This window comes from Homarus americanus, unplaced genomic scaffold (genome assembly GCF_018991925.1).
Source record: "Homarus americanus isolate GMGI-L3 unplaced genomic scaffold, GMGI_Hamer_2.0 scaffold25195, whole genome shotgun sequence".
In the NCBI taxonomy this organism is placed as follows: domain Eukaryota; kingdom Metazoa; phylum Arthropoda; class Malacostraca; order Decapoda; family Nephropidae; genus Homarus; species Homarus americanus.
The window spans coordinates 4,931-32,458 of record NW_024750561.1 but is presented as its reverse complement, the minus strand read 5'-3'; the positions used below and the strand labels follow the sequence as shown (position 1 = coordinate 32,458).

At 39.0% G+C, this 27,528-nt stretch overlaps 2 protein-coding genes across 2 annotated transcripts; one reads left to right on the top strand and one right to left on the bottom strand.

Moving 5' to 3' along the window:
• Nucleotides 1-325: 325 nt before the first annotated feature.
• LOC121854111 (solute carrier family 49 member A3-like) lies at nt 326-16,487 on the bottom strand. The gene is made up of 11 exons (XM_042348501.1): nt 15,882-16,487; nt 6,966-7,184; nt 6,595-6,753; nt 6,241-6,351; nt 5,753-5,861; nt 4,847-4,985; nt 4,314-4,512; nt 3,473-3,625; nt 2,024-2,180; nt 1,772-1,909; nt 326-1,506 (listed from the first exon to the last, which is right to left on the bottom strand). Exons 2-11 carry the CDS (start codon nt 7,167-7,169, stop codon nt 1,217-1,219), a joined length of 1,659 nt encoding a protein of 552 aa, XP_042204435.1. The 5' UTR covers nt 7,170-7,184; nt 15,882-16,487; the 3' UTR covers nt 326-1,216.
• Nucleotides 16,488-17,396: 909 nt separating this feature from the next.
• On the top strand, nt 17,397-27,293 carry LOC121854110 (eukaryotic translation initiation factor 3 subunit D-like). The gene is made up of 13 exons (XM_042348499.1): nt 17,397-17,574; nt 17,719-17,764; nt 18,209-18,416; nt 19,157-19,351; nt 19,526-19,658; nt 20,219-20,372; nt 20,643-20,773; nt 21,190-21,378; nt 22,460-22,626; nt 23,008-23,200; nt 23,460-23,541; nt 24,868-24,939; nt 27,052-27,293. The coding sequence occupies exons 1-12, from the start codon at nt 17,449-17,451 to the stop codon at nt 24,885-24,887; spliced, it is 1,644 nt and encodes a 547-aa protein (XP_042204433.1). The 5' UTR covers nt 17,397-17,448; the 3' UTR covers nt 24,888-24,939; nt 27,052-27,293.
• The last annotated feature ends 235 nt before the right edge of the window (nt 27,294-27,528 follow it).

The following is a 27,528-nucleotide window of genomic DNA, read 5'->3' as shown; positions in this document are numbered from 1 at the left end:
CATAATGTAGTACGTAAATTAAACAGAGAACTGGTCGGTTAGTAAGATGAAACCTAACGAAAGGAATATGTAAAATTAAGTATAAAAATCTTAATTTGGTTTAAACGTTTGTATTTTTGTCTTTCTGTTTACACACATAACACTTCAGGGGAGAATCTATGTAACAAAAATAATAAGACAATAAGATGTAAATAAATATAACGATCTTGATACATTTGTGACATGAATTGAATAATGAGATATGAACCGAATCATTTACAACTAACTGTGCTAAAACTTTCACTGAACTTCGTCCCGGAAATTCTAGTAACACAGTTTTTTTGGGGGGGGGTTATGAAGCAACTTTGTGACCATCATCTGAAGTATGTCTTGGTCAGGTGTGGTAATAGGGATCAGGTGGTGTATATCTTTGGCACCAATCGGAACAATGATATATTTATTTGCATTCCGGAACAATAGCCCAAAGTCGCTCTCGTTTCAGTTTTCATAGAAGAAGAGACTGGGAAAGAGGCTGAAAAATTAATCTTGTCAAACTAAGAATATTAAATGCCAGAATTAGAGGTGTTTCTTACTTTACTGTCCCTTCCACACACACACACACACACACACACACACGAAGACATGATATTTGGCATGATAGATGAAGAGTTTGGCATTACACTACACTACATTATCCTGTTACAGCGAAATTCTCTTAATTTATTTTATAATTTTATTAAAAAACTTAATTATATATCGGGGTCTCTCTCTCTCTCTCATGTTCAAGTCAGCTCAGAAGAACACACGGTCTTCCTCAATACACGACCTAAACCTCTTCCACTGTTTAGTTCACTGTTCCATCACAAGAGTAGACAGTTTCCACTATTCCATCACAGGTAACAGAAGATAATGAGTCTATTTGACTATTTTTTTTTTTGCACCGGCACGTAGCAGTATATAGTGACAGCAAAGATTAGTCACTTAAGGAGCTATTAATCACAGGTGAGCTACAGGTAAATTACAGGCGAGCCACAGATGAGCTATAGGTGAGTCACAGGTGAGCCACAGATGAGCTATAGGTGAGTCACAGGTGAGCCACAGATGAGCTATAGGTGATCCATAGGTGAGCTACAGGTAAGCTACAGGTGAGTCACAGGTACCCACAAGTGACCCACAGGTGAGCCACGGGTGAGTTACAGGTGAGCCACAGGTGAGTTACAGGTGAGTCACAGGTGAGCTACAGGTGACTTTGTTCAATTTCAGGATCATAGTCTTCCGCTTCCCACTCTTCAACCACTCCCACTGTCTTCCTCTTCTCAGAGTTCCGGGACGAAGTAGAGGAGTCCGTGCCGCAGATGTTCTCAGAAGCGTATCCTGAGGTAGCGGTGAGGGAGTGGACGGAGGAGGTGGAGGTGGTCAGGCTAGTGGAGGCTCGTTCTGCCTCCAGTCTCTTGTAAGGAGTGTGGAAGAAGACTATAGTAAGAGTCACCGCGAAGGTTAGTAGACCCATGATTGCCATTAATGATACTGTGCAGGAAAGAGAGAGAGATTAATACATCCATACATAGTTCAGTATAATCAACATAGTAGTTTAACATGTACTGTACCTACACCGTACAGGTATACAAACAATATACGTAGACAGTACAGGTATACAATGGCAAACAGTAGATGGGGAGATGACTGGATAGCGAACATTTCCATCATTTATTTATTTCCATTATATTGTGTCAATTATTAAAATAGTCTCTCATATTGAACACACACACACACACACACACACATAGCTCACCTGTGTAGTCCTGAGGCTCGGATTCCATACTATCGGAGCTGATTCCCTTCGTACATACTTCAAGGTCAGAGTACTCAGGTTTCTCCTCTCTGGCCAGGAAAGTTACCATTGCTATGATGATCATTCCTTGAGCCTGACCTGTAGGGGGAAGGAGGGTTAGGTGCTGGTCCAGTGTGTGTGTGGCAACAGCTGTTTAGCAGGGAGACAGACAGACAGACAGACAGAGAGACAGACAGACAGACGTGACCTCACCAGACATGAAGATGAAGGCGGTGCTAATGCTCTCCTCCACCGGGTACGTCGTCTCCACCGCCAGCTCTAGGCCTATCGGGTACGCCCCCACCCCGAAGAATCCAAAGAGACCCATGAAGAGAGCCACAAGGGCGTGCTGATGTGGTACCATGAACATCTGACGGAGGAAAGAGTTGTTTACGAGATTTTACGAGATTTGACGAGATTTTACAAAACTTGACGAGATTTTACGAGACTTGACGAGATTTTACGAAACTTGACGAGATTTTACGAGACTTGACGAGACTTAACGAAACTTGACTACACTTGACGAGACTTAACGAGACTTTTTAGAAACGGAAGCTATACTATACATATCACAACTGTATATATTTCACAAAACTGACTAGAAATACATCATAAAAAACGACACTAGTAAACAAAAACACTAGTAAACAAAAACACAAGTAAAACAAAAACACAAGTAAAACAAAAACACTAGTAAACAAGAACATTAGTAAACAAAAACACTAGTAAAACAAAAACACTAGTAAACAAGAATAGTAAACAAAAACACTAGTACACAAAAACACTAGAAAACAAAAACACTGAATTGGTTATAAAATTTTGAGGGTATTATGTGAGTTAGTTACTTAGTGGTGCAAAAGACTGTGATTACATATTTAAATTTCACATGCAACTACGTACAGTACTTGAAGTTAAAATAGTTTCCAGTACATACTTTTTATTCATGACTACAGGTATATCAATACAATCATTAAGTTTATTTTACCTTGAAAGTCCATAATTTACAGTACAGTTGAAAAAAGTAAGTTTATTATTCGATTAAAAAGCATAAACAAGTCGAACCAAAGCATTTGTTGTGAGAGTCGACCCGTGTATCTCTGAGCTTGTAAACACCATGATTTATTACCACCATAAACACTCCGAAATAATGTGTCCTTTATAGAGATAATGTTAGCACAGTAACCTGATGCACTACAGCTACCGTGTACAGTATCCTTCTCTGCGTGCTTCCTTTATAGTATACATCCGCAGTTTTTAGAAAGATCGATGCGATATTCTTTTGTTTTTAGAAAGATCGATGCGATATTCTTTTGTTTTTAGAAAGATCGATGCGCTATTCTTTTGTTTTTAGTGTTGATAAGTAGTGTTTGATCGTTTATAGCGTCAATATGTAGTGTTTGATCGTTTATAGCGTTAATACGAAGTGTGTGTGTGTGATCTCGTCTAAGACACACGCTTAAAAGTTCTTAACTCTTGATACGTAGTAATGCATTATAACAATATTCCCGCTAATTATTATATCAGAAATAAGTATCTTGTTTAATATTTAGTTATGTTGTGATTAGAATACGTTGTGTGTGTGTGTGTGTGTGTGTGTGTGCGCGCGTAACCTAACCTAACCTATCCTAGAGTTAAAAAAGAAAAAATTAACTTTGCTCTCACCTCCATCAAGATAATAGCAAGGACGGTAGCCAGGCCATAGGTGACCTTGGTGATGGGAGTGAAGGCTTTCGTCCGGTCAGCCATTATGCCTGTCACGGCCGACCCCACAAATCCACAGAAGATCATTGCTCCGTTTATTAATCCACTGAATGTCTGTTGAGGGTCAAGGGAAGAGTGAGGTGTGGGCCAGGTGAGGGGTGAGGGAAGGTGAGGTGAGGTTATGACAGGTGAGGAGGGAGGGGGTAAGGGAGGGTGTTAGGTGAAGGGAAGAGTGAGGTGTGGGCCAGGTGAGGTTATGTCAGGTGAGGAGAGGAGGGGTGTTAAAAAGGTAAATGAAGTAATTAAGGTGAAAGAAATTTATATCATTATAGTATAAAGTTTATTAATAGTACCTGATGAAAATTGACTTAGTGTAATTAAATAAAAATCAATACAAAAGCAACATTAAACGAACAATTATTTCATCTAGACAAATGGTTAACATATATTTGATTCTTACATAAATTAAAAACTATGAGTATTGTATTTTCTATTTTCCCTCATATACAAAGTTCTCTCAGGTATAAACATTGGCCTCTACATGACTATGATGATTAAGTAAACAATGGGAGGTGGTGGGAGGTGAGGGGATTGTTTACATAGAGCCATTAGAGGGAAGGGTAGAAGTATTGGGGGCAGTTCTTTCCTGACGGCCAGACACTCAAGAACATGTTCCTGTCAGTCACGAAGCATGACAAAAATTAACCCAACTCGTGAGATCTTGTTCCACTGAGAGAATTGAGTCTGTTCTGTAATCTGATGTTCGTGAGTTAATGGTGAGACAAGAGAGTTCGGTACTAACGTCAGAATATCCCAGAGGACAGAGGAGTTGTTGGGTGACGGTGGCCAGGGAGGAGAAGAGACCCACACCACAGCCGAGGGACAACAGCAGTAGGAGGTAAGGCACGTTGGTGAATGTCTGTTTCAGCTGCGTGAGGTAGGGTGCCCTCTCTTTCTCCCCTCGCTCGGCACTCTGGCTTGGGGGCGTCGGTGGTTTAGACCTATAAGAGGAAGAGTTGCCAGTCTTATTGCATCCCAAGTTCATCTCCTCCTCCTCCATCAGATAGTGTAATTAATACGAGTATACGAAGTGGTTAACGTTATGACATCGGAATGGTTAAAGTTAGGTTAAAGTGTGTGTGTGTTCCATAGACCTTTGGTACACAAGGAGGCAGCGTGGCCGTCACTCTATTACCTTCACTTCCCCAAAGTTAGGTTAGGTTAGGTTAGGTTAGGTTAGGTTAGGTATCCTCCAAATTGTTAAAATACATTCACTTCACCTCTTCACAACAGCTTTATTACAGCACACACCTAACCCCCCTCCTAGAGACTCACCTGGTGATACAAGCGAGGGTAACCACCTGAGAGACGATGGCAACGCCGCAGAAGACGTAGTTAAGTGTGGGTAGTTGATCCTTGTTCTTCACCAGCAGTGGCGAGGAGACCTGTGCCACCAGGATCCCCAGAGGGTTGGCTGTAGGTGAGGGAGAGAGTGAGAGGTCGGGTGTGGGAGAGAGGGAGAGGTCGGGTGTGGGAGAGAGTGAGAGGTCGGGTGTGGGAGAGTGAAGGTCAGGTGTGGGAGGGAGGAGAGGTCGATGACAGAGGGAAAGGAAAGGAGGAACGGTAATTGCAGGTGAGGACTTGGGAGGAGGGTTTGAGGGAGAGAGGAAGGTTAGATTATGTTAGGTTAGGTTAGGTTAGAGTAGCATCAGGATGGTTAACAAAGTGAAATACGTTGGGGTGTCTAATCTTCATGTGATACAATTCCACCTATTACACATATCATCGTAAACAAACATTCCTAACAGTCTCTATAGTCACCAGGTTAATGAGTTTTAATGTTTAATTGTTTCTTACCTGTTGATAAGGTGTTTATTCAGGTGACAAAGGTGAAAACTAAGAACCATAACAACTTAGTAATATGAACAAGGGGGGATCTGGTCACTGGTTTAGAAGGACGAAGATAATACCTGTGTTGTTTTTAATTACCTGACGTCGACAGTAGAGAGAGAGAGAGGGTACACACACACACACAGTAGGAGAGAGAGAGAGAGAGAGAGAGAGGCACACACATACACAGGGAGAGAGAGAGAGAGAGAGAGAGAGAGAGAGAGGTACACACATACAGAGAGGTACACATACACAGGGAGAGAGAGGTACACACACATACACGGGAGAGAGAGAGAGAGAGAGAGAGGTACACACACATACACAGGGGGAGAGAGAGAGAGGAGTACTCACACATGGACAGGACGGTAGTGGAGATGGCTCGGGCGTGCTCCGGGAACCACAACTGGGACACCTTGGTTGGTATGAAGAGGAGGAAGGGCTGAGCCATCCCGGCGATCGTCTGTGAGGGGGGAACACTGAGTCATCATTCAGGGGGAGATTAGAGCCCTTAAAAGCCCTTAGTATGAGCCCTTAGAACCCCTGTGTGAGCCCCCAGAGCCTGCGATGTAAACCCCCAAAGCACTTGCATAGAGTTCTGAATGACCTTTAAAAATCCCTTGATTTAAGTCGCTAAAACACCTTTATATAGTTCCACCCAGTACCCTTAGACCCTCCCAGTACCCTTAGACCCTCCCAGTACCCTTAGACCCACCCAGTACCCTTAGACCCTCCCAGCACCCATAGACCCTCCCAGTACCCTTAGACCCTCCCAGTACCCTTAGACCCACCCAGTACCCTTAGACCCACCCAGTACCCTCCCAGTAGACCCCAGTACCTACCTGACCAGTTAGGCTGACAGCAAACTGGGTGTTGAGGGACGTGATGAGGCCACTGGTGGACACGGCCCTTAACACAGCCCCCAGGCAGTTAAGGGCCGACCCTATGTGGATCTGGTGAAGGTAACAGTTAATTAAATATTTGTTTACCTTAGTCATGTTGCATCCTATCATGTTATAACTGGCATATTATTATTATTATTATTATTATTATTATTATCATTATCATCATTATTATTATTGTTATTATCATCATTATCATTATTTCCTTAATACTAAGCCAAACTTTATCTACCTCCACTATAAAACCTTCCATTGTGTACCTGTCTATCTATCTTCCTCTCAATACTTACTCACCGCAGGTCTGAGCCCCAGGTGATTGACGCTGAAGGTGGAGATAAAACAGAAGGGGATAGAGACGAAGAGGAACACCAGACTGAACCAATTAATCTCTTCCACTGGCTGCTGGAAGTAAGCTGCCGCCTTGAAGGTCACCGGCGCAGTGTTTATCCACAGCTGGTAGGGAGAGGTCAGTGGATATTATCAGCTGGATAGAGTACCAACAGGTGATCATTATATAACCATCTGTCCTATATAAACCACCACCTGTCCTTTTAAACCCTTTGAGGACTATAGTTTAAACCTGTATTGTTTATACCGTCGTTTTTAAAGAGTTATTTATGGTTTAAACTAACAGTATGTCCTCAAAGGGTTTAATGATTATTTACCGAAGCGTTTGATATGTTGAGTAAGGTAACGGTGATGAGAATGGCCCAGCGCTGTTTATAGGTGATGTAGTCCTTGGTGGCAGATGGAGCTTTTCCTTCATCTTCCACGTCTCCCGTCTCACCTCCCTTGCTTCCCAACGCCTCTACCGCACTCTCCACACCAGCCACCACCCTCTCCACCCTCTCATCAGGCGTCTCCACCATCCTCTCTACCGTCACCTGGAATAGATTAATAGACGATATTAGATGATAATTATCCACAGGTAAACAGTATATATCTCTAAAAGTAATATATGTTGATGTTTGTTAATTACTTACCTGTCGATATACTGAAGATTGGGTTAGGTTAGGTTAGGTTAGGTTAGGTTAGGCTAGGCTAGGCTAGGTTAGGTTAGGTTAGGTTAGGTTAGGTTAGGTTAGGGTAATTAATTGAAGTGGAATAATACATAAGGTTAATCTGCATGTCTTCCCATGAGATCTGCTCTTAGTTCGACAACAAGCAATATTACTTGTCATATATACTACTCAGTCGTAAAATAACTCTAAAACATAACACCGTCTACTCTTACGGTAATCTTGATAAGCAATGTATAATCTGAATAACATTTAGCATTCTGAGCCGGTTATAGATAAGCTGTACCTCCAGACGACAGGACTCAGCTGTACTCTTCCCCAGAACTGCAGAGTACAGAGAACCGGGACGTATTTTTTTTCCTAGTATGTAGAAGAAACTGTTTATAATCTTCCCAGGATGGATATAATATACTTTGAATTTTTAATATGGTAGTATGGTCTTTTTGTCCCAGTATGAACGTGAAAATTAATAGTGTTTTCTGTATGTATGTAAATAGCGTCTAACACAAACATCAAGTTAAGACAAAAAAAAATTACTTATTTTTAGCTGGATTACGATAGCTTTTGTTAATTTTGTCAAAGTAAACAATGAAAATCTTGTGTTTTTTCTTAAACAGGTAAATAAATGCTTAAGAATACCTGTGTAGCGTAATTAGCAATAACTCAGGTAAGATCTGGATAACGAACAATTAAATGACTTCAGATGCATTCCATCATTTATACTCGAGCGTTTCCTTACAGCATCCTGGATATATAATTAATGGCCAGGGAGAAGGGGGAGAAACATAAGTAGTACTCCCCTTCACGACACTCCCAGACGAGGCAACACTGCAAGAGAGGGAAGACTTAATGACTTCTCTTGATTAGGTTAGGTTAGTGCCTCGATGTTTAATTATCAGGTGAAATAAGAGAGAGAGACAGAGGCTTCATTGTGTACACTGAAGCCTCCCTCTTGTTTTATCACTGGTTTATCTGCAACAATAACCGACACCCACACCTCGAGTACACCTCCTCCAGGGTATACAGTACACCTCCTCCAGGGTATACAGTACACCTCCTCCAGGGTATACACTACACCTCCTCCAGGGTATACACTACACCTCCTCCAGGGTATACAGTACACCTCCTCCAGGGTATACACTACACCTCCTCCAGGGTATACAGTACACCTCCTCCAGGGTCAGGGTATACAGTACACCTCCTCCAGGGTATCACTACACCTCCTCCAGGGTATACAGTACACCTCCTCCAGGGTATACACTACACCTCCTCCAGGGTATACAGTACACCTCCTCCAGGGTATACACTACACCTCCTCCAGGGTATACAGTACACCTCCTCCAGGGTATACAGTACACCTCCTCCAGGGTATACAGTACACCTCCTCCAGGGTATACAGTACACCTCCTCCAGGGTATACACTACAGCTCCTCCAGGGTATACAGTACACCTCCTCCAGGGTATACAGTAATACAGTACAGGGTCGGTGTTATGTACAGAGGTGTCGCGTACTTCAATATTGTTCATAATGGTTAGGTTAGGTTAGTTTCGTGTATTTCGAAAATCATACAAAATCATACAATTAAAAGCATGTATGATGACTTTACAGACAGACAGTGAACTGGGGCCAAGGATGTGATGTTGTGACCGTACAATATATATTCACTATGTGCGTGACAGTTCCTTGTATGACGCAGCCCCATCGACCATAAGCCACTCTGGGCACCTGCTGGGTCACCACACCACAACACCACACCACACCACACCACACCACCCCACACCACACCACACCACCCCACACCACACCAACACACCACCACACCCCACCACCCCCACCACACCACACCACCACCACACCACACCACCACCCCCACACCACCACCCACACCACAACACCACACCACACCACACCACACCACCCCACACCACACCACACCACCCCACACCACACCACACCACCAATGGTTCGTATGACAAACAAAATCTTCTCTTGGTGTTTAACATAGATCGAGACGAGACTTTGAAAACACCTATAATCTCTATTGCTAAACACCTGCTAAACACCTGCTAAACACCTGTCATGTCGGAAGAAATTACCTGAAATTGACGAAAACCTCCAGTAATTAAAAATGCTAATAATAGCTAAAAATTCTTAAAAAAAATACTTAATTTCAAACATATATCGAAAAAATACGAGACTTGGGAAGTTATGTGCGAGAGGGGTTAACAGTACACTCTCACGGTTACACAACACGTTCATAAGGGGTTATTATCAACCTGTCACAATGCTGCTACGTTACCTTATCATAGTCTAGACCATCACTCTCCTCCTCTCGCCTTAAGATATAAAAATAATAACTAATAAAATAAAGAGTTAGAGTTATCATATTTCAAGGTTGAGTTACATCACTGGTCCCTCATAGTACTCGTCACTAAGGGATCGTAAGTTATAGGAAGGATTATATTATTAATTATGCTCTTATTGTCTTATATAAAGTCTTATGTCTTTGGGTTAGATTACGTTTTGGGTTATTATATTTATTGTACTTATGATCGTTTTTCCTATGTATGGAGACTTTTCACTCACCCTGTATAGGATATTAATTTTTTTATATGATTAAATATAGATTATTTTAGTGTGAATGCTGTCAAAAAAAGATTCATTTCAATTATACTTCCTACATAAACAACTTTCAACAATATTTAATTATTGTAATATTTCTTCTTATTTCATTAAGATATTTCACTCCTCCTCTTAATCTTAAACACAAAAAAACATGAAAAACAAAAGAGCATCAAGATTACACAACTCCCTTAGTGAGATATAATCACTTAGCAACAATTAGGAGAAAAAAAATCAATACTGAGAATTTTGACTTAACTGAACGTATCTCAGTTAAGGTAGAGTCTTGTGAGAATAATAATATACCTTGTGAGTCCTAAACACTTAGCTAGGATGATAGATATAAGAGCTTAATTCACCTGAGCTTACGTGTTGTCGAGGTATGATGAAGATTTAAAACCAAAGAGTGTTACTATGCACTGATGTGTCATAACTTAGATCTCCAATCACGTATTTTAAGTTAGTACATAAACTACTCATCAACAATAATGAATTAAGAAATATAAAGAAGATTTATGACATGTGAAGCGAAGGCGTGACAGGTGCCAAGACGAAACACACCAACACCTTAATTACATAACCTGTCATTGTTTACTTCCAGCTTATGTACACGAGGATGTTATTGGCGCCTCGTAGAAAAACACATTATTGATATATACAACATAAGAGTCCATCGGGGCCTCTTCCTCCTGATCCTCCTCCTGATCCTCCTCCTCCTGATCCTCCTCCTGATCCTCCTCCTGATCCTCCTCCTGATCCTCCTCCTCCTGATCCTCCTCCTGATCCTCTTGTTGTTGTTGGGGCGTTTATGGAATCACCTGAACATTAGTCCCCTCCATCTTATTTCATCTGATAATTAACCACCCTAACGCTACCTGGGGGTTAGGTTAGGTTAGGTTAGGTTAGGTTAGCGTTAGGTTAGGTTAGTTTAGGTTAGGTTGGGTTAGGTTAGGTTAGGTTAGCATTTAAGGTGATATAAGTTAGGGTGTCTAATGTTCAAGTAATTCAGTATATTTAGACGGCTAATATATAACAGGTAATAAAGAACAACTGACGAACACCCGCGAGATACTGATATCTCTCTCTCTCTCTCTCTCTCTCTCTCTCTCTCTCTCTCTCCAAGCTGATAACACACACCCACCTCCTTCCGTAACCGATAAGATTATACTCTCGCTCCTTTCCCCTTTCTGCTCCCTCCTCCTGTACCCTTCACCCCCTCCCCCCTCCCTCGCCTATCACCCTGAACGCGGACACACTCGTCAAGCCTCACCACGGCCTCACAGTGTGGTGGACGAGGGTGAAGAGTGTGAGGCTGTTGGAGACGCCCACACTGTGTTATTAGAGGGTGGGCGGGGGAGAGGGAGGGGTGATGGAATGTGTCGTAGGCATTCACCTTAACCCCTCCTCTCACTTCCCATCCCCTCACTTCCCTTCCCCTCACTTCATTCTGTCTCCCCCTCAGTTTGTCTTCCTTCATCTCCTCCTCTTCCTCCTCCCCCCCCTTGAGTCACCCCTCCTCCTCCCCCCCTCCCTTGAGTCACCCCTCCTCTTCCCCTCCTTCTCTCCTCTTCCCTGAGTCAACCCTTCATTCCACCTCTTCCCTCCATTTTCTTGTTCTCTCCTCTTTAACACTTCTTTCTTCCTTCCACACACACACACACACACACACACACACACACACACACACACACACACAGCTTCATTTTCTTGAGATTAATTAATGAGATTACCTGAAGACTCTCCACCCCAGCTTAGTTCACCAGGTAATATAAATCACTAAAAAATAGCAGGTAAGTATTCTAATGTTTACTTAATACCGTAAAACATATTTGTAAATCAATGTGAACATCTTAGAAATTATTAATGTGAATAACTTGAAGCGTCAATGAGTTACCTATGATTTATTAAGCTTAACTCTTTGTCTGTAGATGATTTTTAGGTAAAATTACAGGTATTGCAAGAGATCCTGGTGGACAGGTGTGGTGAAGGACAGGTGTGGTGGAGGACAGGTGCGGTGAAGGACAGGTGTGGTGGAGGAGCTCACAACCAGAAGAGGAACACTGAGACTCGCGTGACTGAGGTAGTGTGACTCCAGACGCTAACGCTCCCATGATGTAGCTACTGAACTTGAGTCGTCCACACGCCTATACGTACAGTAGCTAAAACAACTATCTGTGCATACTTTGTGGGAAACATTATGAGACCATAGACGATAAATATTGGTATATGAGGGCTGTCACTAGTCACACGTAAAATTTCGGAGCATATCGACCCCCCACCTGCACAGATAGTTGTCTTAGCTACTACACGCCTGCACACAGTAAGCTCAGGTCGATGAGTGGATAAACCAGGCGGATTATACGACATACACATATGCGTGCGTCAGACGGCTCAATATCTCCTTGAAATAGTCGTGAAAACTTGGAAAGAAAGTCAAACACACGACTACAGCTAAGGTACGAATTTCACGTGTGTTTGTGTGTGTTGGTGAGGTAGTGTATAGAAGTTATTATCGGGTTCTGTCAGTAAACATATCTAGACACACATACACACACTCTAACCTTTCTTATGATCGCTATAGTTTAAGAACGGTGTTAGTTAATGTGCGTCGCTACACTTGGGGTATCATTCCTTCCTCCCACACAGTATATAAAGATGAGTGAGGTAGCTGAATAGTCATGGTAATCCTGAGGCTGATAAAGCAATCACCTCAACACTAAATGAAGAGAAATAAGTTAATCCAGGGGTATTTTTTAAGGCCATTCAATACTTAATCTGTCTTAATCTGTTCTAATGGTCGGGTCTCTAAGGCCATTTGATCATTCTAAACCAGTTTCTAATTTAAATACACACACACACACACACACACACACACATAAAGAGAGACAAACAGACAGACACAGACCAGACACAGACATACAGACAGGCAGGGAGACAGCCAGACAAAAGCGAGTGCATTAGCAGACACGAGTCACATAATGTGTAGTAGTCAAGGAAGAAGTTGAGGTCAATCACAGGCTGGTAACATAGCATGATCACACGCACACACACGCACACACACACACACACACACACACACACACACACACACACACACACACACACTAGGACAATGTATTTCTATTCCAACCAAAACAAAGAGAGGAAACAAAACAGACAGACAGACAGACAGACAGACAGTAATCAGACAAACAGACAGACAGACAGACAGACAGACAGATGCATGGTGTTCCAATTCACTTTTTATATATCGTGTGAAAATAAATGTTCTTTGTTAATTACTGTGTGAGAAGAAATTACGATTACTTGTGACTTACCTAATGGTGTAATGTACAGGGTGTTTCAGACGTTTTTACCCGACTGTACAGGGTGTTCCAGAAGCTCTTACTCCACTGTATTCATTTACAATTTGCAAGTTGACCATTAACATCAACACCCGTTCTTAATCATTCTCAATGCGGATTACCAACGTCTATGTGGTTTAGTAATATCATCTCCAGGAACCATAAGACTTCCTGGAAAATATCTGGAATGTTTTACTTTTTTCAAGATTTTTTAAACATCCAAAGAATCTGAAACCCGCTGAGTTCCTTGAGAAAACAGCCATAAGAGTCGAGTGCCGTCATGTAGCAATTGAAACCACTTGTCAAATATCACGCATTGTAGATCCTGTTTACCACGTCACCACACGCCTAACCCGCATGACCTTTGCATGACCCTTGGGTGCATGAAATTATTAGATGGGATTTTTATCATTTTCTATAACAGTCGAGTATTCGTTTGTATGTTTCTGTTCCAGGTCGTCTTATCACAGATACAGATAACAGAGATTAATTAGTTAGCCGCCAGAGGACAGTATCACCGTAACTGTAACTCTATAAAGACTTCATACAGGATATGACCTTAAAACATATTATTTAAAGTCACAGGAAACAGTGAGTGATAAGAACCTGCTTACGCTATACTTTTATCGAGTGAAGGTGACACAGTTATATGTGAGGTGATGAATCATGTGCAGCTGGTCATGAGAAGTTTTCACCACACAACACATGATGAACCTCGAACCAACATACCACAGTCACACGTCACACTGCCTTGAGAGGGCCAGGAACCTATAGTATTTACTTGAAAGATACGACCATAAAAAAAATTTAGCGAGAGAACTTAACACACATAACCTAACCTCACGTAAGTTTACATAATATTAACTTATTTCATATATTTAAAAACAGAGTATATATACCGTAGCCTAAACCAGGTCAGGTCAGGTCAGGTCAGAGGGTATTGACATAACACACATGATTTGGCCATTTATCACACACGTTGGTTAGATTAGATTGATCGTAAGTCACATGACCACCCTAGACCCAGAAAGAACAATAACAATTAAGACACAGAAATATGTAGACATTGTATAACGTGACATGATAATGGTTATAATGTACAGTCAATACTCAGAATCAATGTACAATATCACACACACACACACACACACACCTACCTATTGCATCGTGTTATACTCTTATTGACCACCAGTGAATTGGGCTATATTTTATTGTGATACACTGGGCTATATTGCATTGAATTTCACTACATTATGTTGTATTGTGACAAACTGCACAATTGTTTACTTGTAATGTACTAGACTGAGTTAGTTTGTATTTGTTTAGATCTACACTAAGTTATACATTTCTTCTACTGTATTACACATCATTCAATAGTTGTATTATATTGTATCACATTGCACTGTTGAGTTGTGTTGCATGGCACGAGGTCGCCACTTGCTTCTCCAGCTCATTCATTAACCTAACCTAACCTAACCTAACCAGCTCTCTCTCTCTCTCTCTCTTGTTATTTATCGACCGAAAATTCAATGGAAGAAAATTGCAAGTAGTGAATTTGTTTTACATTGGGCGTACTGAAAGTGTGTGTGTGTGTGTGTGTGTGTGTGTGTGTGTGTGTGTGTGTGTGTGTGTGTGTGTGTGTGAAGTATACTACAGTGGAAGGATACAGTGTAGTTAACATAACTCACAGTATACCTTACTCGTAATGACCTTTCGTGACCTGACCCACCCCAGACACGCCTTCATTTCCGCATTAGCACACACACACACACACACACACACACACACACACACACACACACTAAACATACACAGAAAACAGTAATAAACCTATACATGCAAGCACACACACGCATGAAAACAAGTAAAAAGATCTACATACCTACATACATACATACATACATACATACATACATACATACATACATACATATATATTACGCGAATAACAATAATATTTTTCTTAGAATATATTTACACATCCAGTATATTATCAAGTTTATAAAGTTTTAATTCATTTCTGGTCGACATTGACGTTTCCTGTGTGGCTTTGTAGGGGTTACTACTCTTTGTCATCATAAGGGGGGGATTACCTCACCCAGGCCTGCCTCCACCCCTGTGTGTGTGTGTGTGTGTGTGTGTTGTCATCATTTTAACCTAACCTAACCTAACCTTTGAATTGTAAAAGATAAAAATATGATTGTCTTTGTTATGTATCTAGTTAAAGAGTTAAAGCCTTAAAATACTAATGTTCTTCTCAAACGTGAACTGAGTTATCGTGTGCAGTTAAGGTTAGGTTAGGTTAGGTTCTGATGTTATATTTAGAGGTTCATTTTTCCTACACCTCCATAACCATAGTTGGAATCTGTTAGGTTTTGGACCCTAAATAAATCATCTTACTTGAGCATTTACACAGGAGGAAAATTATGGTAAGCATCCTCTCTTCTACACGTTATTATACACACTTGATAGTCCAGTGTATTGTATATGTTGTATGTGAATGGTGTGTAAGTTAGCCAGACAACAAGATAACCTGAAACAAACATTATATTTCACTTAAAATTAATTCACATCACAGCTGACGTCTTAACTTACGTGTTCCTGATATTATGGTTCCCCTTCGACACTGCCGCAGCTTCTGTTATTGTGGAAACTTGGTGTTAGTCTCTACTATATGAGGGCTGGTGTCCTGGTTTTCCGTATCACACACCCGCCGCACCTCAGTTCAATCCGGTACACCCTGACCTGAGCCATGTACAGTACACACACACACACAGACACGCACTCCGCTCTGCCCGGGGGTCATACCAACACTGACACATTTCAACTGACGCATGGTACACCTTATCTTATGAGTCGATAACGCTAGGAAACACTAGGTTACAATGTACATTATTATCTTTGGTGAGTTTTTGACCAATGGATAGGGCTTGGCTGACTATTTGGGTCCATCATGCTTGTACAATACTTTGAAGTTATTCCTGTGCTTCTGGGCGGTGGGTCCTCATCACAGAACACCTGATGCCAGTGTTAAATAACCAGTTTTATAAACGATAAACCGTGGGTATGATATGAATACATCATTCATAATATGCGGTCATTGACGGATCTAATGAAGATGGATGCCAGAGATAGGTGAGACTCATGTGGTAGTGTTAGGCTTTAATAACAGCTAGGGCTTATGTGCTCAGTACTTGCCAGAGATGTAAGTGGCGGTGTGTGTGTGTGTGTGTGTGTCCCTGTCAAGAGATGAAAGTGGCGGTGTGTGTGTGTGTGTGCGTGTGTGTCCCTGTCAAGTCATAAGCGTGATAGATCGATAATTATTATCAGTCGACACACGGGATACCACATTTCAAGATGAACTGCATTATGAGAGAACAATCTTATCTTAATAAAATTGCTTGCTATGATATTGACGATGATATTTCTTTTATGAAATTTAATTAAATTTATAGTTTTACCACTAATCAGCTTATTCGTCGTACTTTTCTTCATTACAGTATATTGTTGCATCCTTCATTATAATTTGTTGATTTATTGATACATGCAATGAAAAGGCAATATACAGTATGATTTTGTCTCCATCACCTGAGAATTATAACAAGTGATACTCCTGCACGTATTTACATTGAATACAATTACCTATTTCTTAATTTACATTGCCATATCTATTATAATATTGTAAAATAAAGTATTAATCAAGAGTAAATATTATTAACTGCTACAAGGCTCTCGGTGTACAGGCAATGCACCATCATGTATATTCATTGTTAATTTAATCAGTACCTTTTACCTCTCACAAGTTATTAGAAAAATTTGTAATGTTTATTAATGTTAGATACTAATCTATGAAGAATATATTCAATTATTTTACATTTTTTTCATAATAACAGGAAAAAACATTATACACTGCGCTCCCTTCACCTCTCTTGCCGCAGTATCAAATGAAAAACTGATAAAACAAATAATTAATTTTATCTCAATGAAATTAATATATATATAAAGAATCAATATTAATAATAATTATATATCTACTTAAACATAATTATATCTTTTATATTTAGTCTTTTGGTGTTGCATTTAGAATAGTTTAGGATATCATTTGACACCCGGCCAACGTGGTGTTGCTCTTTCCTGAGTCTTGGGCAGAAAATCCACCATAATGTCGGCCAGATTCTTAGCCCCAGTGATCCAAGACAACCCAAATGGCTGGGGACCTTGTGATATACCGGAACAGTTTAAGGATATGCCCTACCAACCTTTCTCTAAGGGTGACAGACTAGGAAAGGTCAGTAGCTTCTAGTATCACCTATTTTAGATCACCATTTACTAAGAGGCTGTTGGTGACCAGCAACTTGAATTCACTTTTTGTTTAATATAAATACATTAATACTGTTCCTCTATTCTCTATTAATTATCATTGTTTTCACAGGTTTCTGATTGGACAGGTGCTACATACCAGGATCGTCGATATGCCAGTAAGTATATACAGTAGATTCATTAACTATAAAGAATGGAAATTGGTTAGGTTAGGAAAATAAAAGATAAATTAAGAGGAGACTGATATATTTTTTTTCTTATTCATATTAGAGAGCTTGAACATATAATAATTTCGTTTTTATCTTGATTTGTTGTATCTGGTATGGACAGACTTTTGGAATTAAATATGTTGAAAAGGTTGTGATTTAAAATATAGCAACTAGTAATTTACATTGTGTGACTGGACCATTCATTAGTCTCTGACCATAACCCAAGATTTCAAGATCATTCCCTCATTTTTGAAAGAATGGATTAAGAATTAAACAATTTTAAAATCCCTTTTTCATGTGATGCAAGATGGCTGGTCAGGTACTGGATTTGGTGAAGTGAAAGTTGATAAAGGGTTCTTTATATCATGAATTGTTTTCATCTTATTATTACAGTCAAGTATCAGTCAACATTTGGAAGCATGCAACAGTATGCATACTACCATGAAGAGGATGAGTCCACCTTCCAGCACGTGTACAAGACAAACGTGCCAAAGCCGCTGTACCAGCGTGGCCGTTACATGCGCAACCAACGTAACCTGAAAAATCAGCGCAACCAGAAGGGCCAGCAAATGCAAGTCCTTGGCAAGGGCAATAAGAGAGAGTAAGTTAATCAACAGAACTTATGTTTGTGAAATATGTAATAAAGCTACAGTAGTGAATTTGTAATAAACCATAAAGTATTGGTTAATGTGATGAAAGCATTTTGGAATACAGCACTGTACAGTATTGTAGTAAGTGGAGCACAAATCCTGGTGTGCATACACTCATGTGTTCAGTCAGCTGTTTTAGGTGATAAAACTTTAGGAGAGAAAATCTAGCTTATTAACACACCTGTGACATGGAGTTGTGGTGAAAATACCTACTCGTATGATATAATATTGGAAGTTTATAAAATTACCATGTTCACAAAATAATAAAGTACAAGACTTTGCTATATATGGTACAGCACTTTCCAAACCAAGTTCATCAAGTTTTGGAGAAATATAATGATATCCTGAAAAATTTAAATCTCGTGTGCACTCAACTGTAGTGTCTCGCCAGAGTAATGAATGGCTGGTGCATAAAACATTTGACTTAAACTATTATGAAATAAATTTTACCCATAAAAAATCATGGAAGAGATGTACATGAGAATATAGAATTGATAGATTGAAGCCCTGTTGTAGCTCTATGTATACTGTATACAAGTATGCATATATGAATTTGATTAGTTTGTGAAGAACTGTATTGCATCATAGCAGAACTCTCGTATAGCTGTAAAATAGAGTGAATGTTAATGATTGATGGGAGAATGTGTACAGTACATACTTTTTGTTATTCATGATTGATGAGGAGATGTAGTTTTGGATTCCAGAACAACAAAAACTGGCAGAAGCAGCAGTATCAGCGTAACCGTTGGAATCGTGGCGGACATCCTCCAATCAAAAACCGCGATGCCTCGGTTACTGTCCGTCCTGAATGGAAAGTCATTGAAGAGATGGACTTCCCTCGATTGTCGAAGCTCTCACTGCCCAACGTTGAAGATCCCAAAGATTTGTAAGTCATTTTGGTTTTTTTTCCATATTCCTTGTTTTTTTTCTTTCTTTAGCTATACTTAAATGTGCTTGGTTTTGGTGCATCTAGATATGAATTAACATTATTTACATAACCCATGAAATTATTCCTTCATTCATCCTTGCTAACTGAATGTCTGTTTTTGTTTTTCTTCAGGTATCTGTGTGGTTCTCTTGAGTATTACGACAAGGCTTTTGATCGAGTTACTGTCAAGAACGAGAAGAAGTTGGCTCGCATCAACCGCATCTTCCACAAGGTCACCACCACCGACGATCCAGTTATCCGTACGGTATGTATCGTGTAATCTTTATTAGTTCAAACATTTCAGGAGTGAATAGCCTCTTACCCTCATGGATATTGGTGATTAATATGAAAGAGTTTTAGATAGTGTACAGTCGCTCAAAAAACAGTCATTACTGTACTGGAGAGGGATCGATGAACTTCAAACTGAACACCATGACTCCTGTTGTCTCGGTACGGATCAAAATCTTTGTCTGTTGTGTCATATTATCTAACACAGTTTTGTAAAGATGATATTTTGAGCGACTGTACATATCATATCAGGAGGGAACAGCAATGAATTTAATGCGGGTGTTAGAATGCTGCCTGAAATTTAGTCTTTGTCGTGTATATCAGGATCCTGGAAACTCTTGGTGTTCAAACATATAAACATGATAGATCTGAAGAGACTCAAACAATTCTTGTATGTAAGATGTTATATCAGGATCAGTCATTTTTTTTTTTTTTTGAATTACTGGTTGGTTATGAAAATATATAGTTAGTAGAACAGAATAAAGTAGATGTTACAGTAATAGAATGTACAGTTATAATTATTATATTGTCTTGCAGTTGACCAAGGCTGAAGATAGTAGTAACGTGTATGCTACTGACGCCATCCTGTCGACCATTATGTGCTGCACTCGCTCCAGTAACTCCTGGGATGTGGTGGTGCAGAAGATTGCTGGCAAGCTCTTCTTTGATAAGAGAGATGACTCTGAATTTGGTGAGTTAATATTTCAAGTGATTTATAATGGCAATTAATAATGATATCTATTAGTAGTTGACATGTAGTAGATATAGTTCTGTACTGGGTAGTTTAATATTCAGAGGAATATAGTAATTCTTGTTCCTTTCACCAATTTACATTTTATGGATATCCCTTGTATGTGTATTATAAATGTTATTTCTTTGCTTATTTATTTAACTATTGTAAATTAATGTTTGATTGATTAAACAAACAGTAAGTATATTTATTTTATTTTTTCACCTGCAGATTTGTTAACTGTGAGTGAAACTTCAAGTGAACCGCCCCAAGAAGAAGGAAATTCACTGAATTCCCCAAGAAACCTTTCCTTGGAGGCCACTTTTATCAACCACAATTTCTCTCAACAAGTTCTGCGTAATGTAAGTTCCTATAACTCTAACCATAACAGGACTGTAATGGAGTATAATGTTGATGGTGTTAATTGTCTATCAGTCAAACATCCATCTTGTCTTGCCTGTTTAACATTCATGTGTAATAAAATCACTCCGTGTTCTCTGTTCAGTCCAGATGATGCACTGTATGCAAGGACTATCCTGTATATGCAATACAGTTTTTTATTATGATACATATTGTCTTTTATCTGATGTTAGTTATTGATAGTTTTAGTCGTTTCTGAAAAAAAAATAATACTTTTTCATAGTATGGCTGGTTATTAGTAAGGCTGCTAGGTTATTTGACAAAATAGTGATTGCTATTGCATGTACTTTTGTGGTCTTAGTCAAATTTGAACCAGTTTGCAAAGAACAGAATTACTTAAAGTACAAAGTTTTTTTAGGATGGAAATCGATACAAGTTTGAACATGATAACCCATTCCTGGATGAAGATGAAGAGGATGAGGTGGCCCCCGTTGGCTACCGGTATCGCAAGTGGTGTTTAGGCAATGACATAAACCTGGTGGCCCGTACTGAGCATGACTCCGTACAAGCTGCTCCCAACAATGAAATCCAGTTCATTAACATCAAGGTATGTACAATACAGTACTTTCATATAGCATTTTTCAGGAGTTTCCTTGGTAGTAGTACAGTAGGCCCTCGAAGGTCCAAACTAAAAGGGGGAACCAACTCTCTGGAAAAGCCGATTGTCCGAATTTTCCGCCGAATAATAAATGATATAAGAAACACCCAAAATACAGTACTAATGTAGTGATAAACAAATTACCGTATATAAACCAGGCATTTACCTATGATAACATGATAAGAAACATTGTATCATTACTAGAGTGAATTAAATAATATTCCCACAAACAACAATTGTCAATTCTGTTTGTTTCCCACCTCCTCGGGCACCTGTGTCCAAGTAACTGACGGGTCAAGCAGCGCCCACGGGCCTAAAATGTTCTTTGCTCTGGTTTGGGAATGTTCTTAGGGAAACTTCAAGGAGGCTTCTTTGTCCAGAACCCCTCAATCCAGATTTCCCGGGTCCGGATCTTCGAGGGTTTACTGTGCGTGTGTGTTAGGTTTTGTTGGGTACTGTTCTTTAGCAAATCATTCTCTTTTGAAGTTAGTTTATGGGAAAAAATTGGTTGTATTCCTGTAACCCAGAACTTTTTATATGACCTAGATGTATTATCATTGTTATTATTATACTGTATTTAATTTTATTACCATGAAATTAATCTTTTAAAGCTGATGAATGATTATCCTAACACTTGTACAATGGACATAAGCAGTGCATAGTTCTAAAAAAAAAACAAGTCATTTTCAGTTCCCAAAGCACAATTTTATATGCCAAGGTAAATATATCTTCCCTTTGGCTGTTGGATCTTACACTCCTTGTTCATCTTTTTTTATGCTGCTTAGTGTTCCAGAATCAGAATATTTTTACCAAAATCCCTTGTTTTCAATAAAAATTTTAGCCGTGTTGGGATCCCTCCAATTTGTCGATATTTTTTACTACATTAGACCGAAACTTAATGGAATTAATCTCTGAAAGGTTCCTTCTCATTGGCCGACTATCAAATTAACTAATTTGAAATTTTTATTAAATTTTTATAGGATTGTGAATGTAGTTGCTGCAACTTTACATGATGTCAAATTTATTACAGGCTCTGAATGAGTGGGACTCTAAGCACTCTGGTGGTGTTGATTGGCGTCAAAAGCTTGACACACAGCGTGGTGCTGTACTGGCTAATGAACTCAAGAATAATGCTTGTAAACTTGCTAAGTGGACGGTCCAAGCCATTTTGGCAGGTTCAGATCAGATTAAGTTTGGGTAAGTTTTATTGATATGTCCATTTTCTTATTTTTGTTTTTGAAATGATGGCTGTTTATTGTCACAGTGAATTAATATAAAGCTGATTAAGTCATCATAGAGGCAAGGATTTTACTTGGTATACTGCATATGGTGTGCAAACTCAGGAATTTTATGAGTGGAATATTTCTGTCTCCCAGCCAATCAATCGGCTGCCTTGCTACAAACTGACCCTAGGCCTCAGATGCAAGCTTCAAGTGAACAGACTATAGTTGATGCTATGAGCAAGTTGCCTGATCCAAGCTGGTTATAAAGTTAGATGTCAGGAGCCATCTGACTTTCTTTTTTCTCAAACCAACAATTTAGCTAAAGTTAATTTTAACAGAATATTTGTTTTTACAGATATGTATCTCGTGTTAATGTTCGGGACTCGACAAAACACATGGTTTTAGGCACCCAACAGTTTAGGCCTATGGAGTTTGCCAACCAGATCAACTTGAGTATGGACAATGCATGGGGCATCCTGCGTTGTATTATTGACATCTGCATGAAGTTGCCTGATGGGAAATACCTCATCATGAAGGACCCGAACAAGGTAAAGCTTTAAATGTAAATACATTAATGAAATGTATGACTATAGATAACAATGGAGTTACATTATACAAGATCAGTCTTGGAATATTTTGAATCAGATTAAGGTTAAATTTAATATTTATAATTGAACTATTACGGGGATGCTTGGTTTAATTGTAAAACATCAGAAATTTTAATGTCTGTAAAGCAATTTTTTTTTCTGTTGTATTTTTAAAGACAATTCAAGCATAAAGATGATAAGTAATTTTTAATTTCCACAGGCTATGATTCGTTTGTACGACATCCCAGATAACACCTTTGAGTCAGACGAGGAGGACAATGAGAAGCAACCTGATGGAGAGGGTAAGCATATGCACACAGGTTTTTTTTTATCACCATTACCATGGACCACATCATCGTCATCATCAATCACCACCGCAATCAACCACATTCCCCTTTATACATTCTCCTAGATGTTAGCCTCCGATAATATTATCCCAAGCATTTTGTGTGAGATTACAATTAAAAACTTGAGTTGTGCATATTGTACAGTACTGTCTTCCAAAATATGACACAATTGTCACTTACAAATACACGTACAAATGTGAGGTAGGGCATTAGGTTTTAAATGCCATATGAAATGTTTCAGTGTATAAGGAAATTTTGGCAGTTTAAGTGGATCACATCTTTCAAGGACAGGAAGTCAGCACATCACTTGGGTTCTTACACTGTCAGAGAGTTAATTACCGATGTGGGAGGGTTTATCACTTAGTAGCTCTCTATCTCCTGTGCATGTATTCTTACGGGTGTGAATGTAAGCAAAGCTGATTAGCACAATACACCAGACACTTGTGATGTTAATGCTTATCCCGGTTTCAGTTTTAGTAGCTTGTCTTCCCCTAGAAAATCTATTTTGTGGTGACCCTAAGTTCAAATGAATTAACGTGTTATGAAAGTGGAAATGCAATATTGTACAATTGTGAACAAAAATCCTGTCACCTGTCTTACTGCTCCACATAGCCTAAGATTCAGATTCCTGAACCTGAAGCAGTAGTCACTGATGCATTATTCTGTCCATAAATGCTTAGAATTCATGAGTCTGAATCTTGGAGCAACAGGAGAGGCAACAAGACTTTTCTTCATAGCTGCACACTCATTTGTCTTAATTTTGAAATTTTTATATGAATATTTCTATGGTTTCAATATATACTTTCAATTTCTTACTGAATCACAGTACTGTACATGTTCTCATGGCTCTAGTTCTTACACTGAAGAATTGGGCTATCCTATATGATATAAGATTCTGTATTCCTCTCCTAGTGTTGAAATTTTTTGGCATATGTAGTCTAATATACTCTGATTACCCTGTATGTGGGTATACATAAACTGAACATCTTAATTTTTTTCTGGTCATTATAAGGAATTTGATATCACTTAATTATTTCTAACTCATCTCAATATTTCTTTGGTTATGTGACAAAGATAAATTCATGAAGATTATGTGTTCTTTATATTGAAACTGTTAGTACAGTACTCTTATCCTCTTATCCCCTGGGCTATGGTCAGCATCCCCCCTCCCACCACTCGTGTATATTTTGCAACATTTAAAAACAAATAAAAAGTAGTTCCAGTCTTACAAACTGGCTATGCATGATATATACAGGAAATAAATACATGTCCTTACTACAGGTTGGCAACACAGGGCCTAGGAAGAGTCCAGAAGGCTCGTGAAGTGGCGTGTGGGTGACACAATAGTACGAGGTACAGGACAATTGTTTTTTTTATGTTGTTATTATTATTTGCATTATTAACAATAATTATTACTGCTCCAGTACAGGAAGACCTCTAAAAACGACGGTTCTACTAACGACGATTTATATTTAAGACCCTGGTTTATATAGGACCCAATTCAATTTACGCCATTATTTTCTTCGTATATACGATGAAAATATAAAAAATTAAATAAAATTACATTTTCATATAAATAATAACTAAATCCCAATATGTATTATTAAAAAAACGCCCCTTGCGCACGGAGGCTGCCGGGTTTGTGAGAGGTGACGCCAGCATAAACAGTCGCAGCTGGCGGGCCCTTTGCTTTCACGCATCTGAACAGGAAAAAGAGAAAAAACAGTCAGGTTTTTTACGTAATTTTTTGAGTCCCCATTCAACATGATCAAGAGAGCAAGTGATAGTAGTACTGGCTCAAAAGCTAAAAGAAAGTGTATAAGCTTAGCCGAGAAACTAGATGTGTTAAAACGATATGAAAAAGGTGAGAGGTGTGTGGATATTATATGGAGCAAGCAATGAACATATTTTCTGAAGTGGGTCCATTAACAGAAGAAAGCATTAAAATTAACGGGGATGTGAAAAACGGACCTGACCTCTACATGAAGATGTTTAATGAGAAAAGAAAGCAGCTGTGAAAGGTTCTTTCGACAGCTTTATTATTTGAAGGCCTAAACCATCAAATTCAGCATCATGAGCAGCTTCAGCAACAACTTCAGGTTCAGTAAGTTTCAGCAACAGCTATATCTTTATGGAAAGCTTCAGCCAGAGTTGAACCTGATGACTTCTTCATCTGAGTAAAAACTCTAACAACATTCATTGGCTGTCCTTATGGTTTAGACTTTACCACTATTTGTGAGTATATTTTTTTTTACATTAGTAAGTATTATTTAAAATATATATATGAACAGTAATAAGTGTTGTTTTCATATTCTTATGTAGAGAAGTGACAATGTTTTCACGTGTACGCACTTACATGTGTTGGCTTTCCCAATCTATTTTGTTTTTTCTTTAACATTAATGGTTAACTACTATTGTTCCATTTACAGTATTAACATTAAATAACATTACTTAGTTAAAACATACATATTCATTTTGTCACATTAATTTTACTACAGCTACAACCAGGGTCTTATCTTCTTCAGTTTCAGATGGGTAACTGACATTGTGGGTGTAAACACTGACAACAACAATAGCGTCCCAACTTTTCTTGTGTGACCATATTATTATTGACTTTTATTGTATAAGGTGCATTCATAAACATTATTTAAAGAATATAGTTTGCATTTTTCATTGTAATTTTTTTTTTGGGGGGGAGAGGGTAAAAGGCCACACTGGGGAACACATCTCATTATTATTGCTTTCTTTTAATGGTAATTAATGATTCACAAAATGATGATTCACCTTACACTGCAATATTGGAGGACACATTACCGTCGTTATTCAAGGCTTTACTGTAATTGATCACGATACTAGATATGTGCTTCAGGGATTGGTGAAGTGAGTCAAGTCCTACAACACAAAAACTGAGAAGGTGCTGGGAAGCTCAAATTTGTGAGTGAAAGATAAATACCCTACCTACTTGGCAACCTAATGTAACTAGGCCTGCTCTTTTTATTCAGATAGGCCTGCAAAAGATCTGCAGGTGCACATTATATGATGTGGCCCAAAGCCTAGGGGTTAAAGATCAATTTACATATCGGTTCCCTTGTACAGTATACAAAAATCATCCCACTTCAAATTCTTCTAAACTTTTTTATCTTAACATTACTTTTGATGTATGAATGTCTATCTGAAGATACAGGTTCAGTAATTACCATATATTCTCCGTTTTATATTGCAATCAGAAGAAGCATGATAGGAGTGTTTTGCTGTATTAGATGAGATATCAGATAAGAACATTTCATTGGTTCCTGATTTGTATTATTTAAAGCAAAGGAAAGGGAGGTACATATCATGGTCATTACCAGTCATTAAGGCATTGTTGTTAGTGTTTAAATATATTGTGTGTATACTGTATAATACTTGAGAACTTTTCAAGAATTACCGGTACAGTATCTCTATAGTTGTTTTTTTTTTCTGCAGGTGATGACTGAGGGAGGAAAGGACAAAGCCCTCAATATTTCTCAATGGTTGGTTCTCAACTACTGTGCACTGGGCAACATTTCACACCCTGAGGTCATCAACAATTTACTCTCTCATTTTTGGTACATTGTTCTCTTTCATATAACTAAAACTATGACGGTGCCCATCCAGAAATATGTTTTGACTCATTTTTTTTGTAAGATGGTTTCAAGGATGCTAATTAAAATACTGTAGACAAAGAATTGTGGCTTTTATTGTTTTGCATTTGGTACTTTGGTGTCCTATTTTAATGTTTTTTCTTGTGGGTAATTATGGTTTATAGCAGAGGTTCCCAAACTTTTTTTAATGCTGCCACTTGTCCAGTGGAACTCCACGTCTTTAAGGTAGAAAAGATCAAAGCTGTCGCACGTTGTGTGTCAAACTCGGGTGTCTGCAGGTTATCTTACTCCTATATGCATTACCAGCATTATCTCTTAA

What these genes read in the sequence shown, in the direction of transcription:
- LOC121854111 (XM_042348501.1), bottom strand. Translation starts at nt 7,169, where the DNA reads ATGGTGGAGACGCCTGATGAGAGGGTGGAGAGGGTGGTGGCTGGTGTG. An exon ending in ACCTGGGGCTCAGACCTGCG is followed by an intron (nt 6,352 to 6,594) that starts GTGAGTAAGTAT and finishes TACCTTCACCAG; the next exon opens with ATCCACATAGGGTCGGCCCT. An exon ending in ACCCTCGCTTGTATCACCAG is followed by an intron (nt 4,513 to 4,846) that starts GTGAGTCTCTAG and finishes TTCCTCTTATAG; the next exon opens with GTCTAAACCACCGACGCCCC.
- LOC121854110 (XM_042348499.1), top strand. Translation starts at nt 17,449, where the DNA reads ATGTCGGCCAGATTCTTAGCCCCAGTGATCCAAGACAACCCAAATGGC. An exon ending in ACGATCCAGTTATCCGTACG is followed by an intron (nt 19,659 to 20,218) that starts GTATGTATCGTG and finishes ATTGTCTTGCAG; the next exon opens with TTGACCAAGGCTGAAGATAG. An exon ending in CTCAACAAGTTCTGCGTAAT is followed by an intron (nt 20,774 to 21,189) that starts GTAAGTTCCTAT and finishes AAGTTTTTTTAG; the next exon opens with GATGGAAATCGATACAAGTT.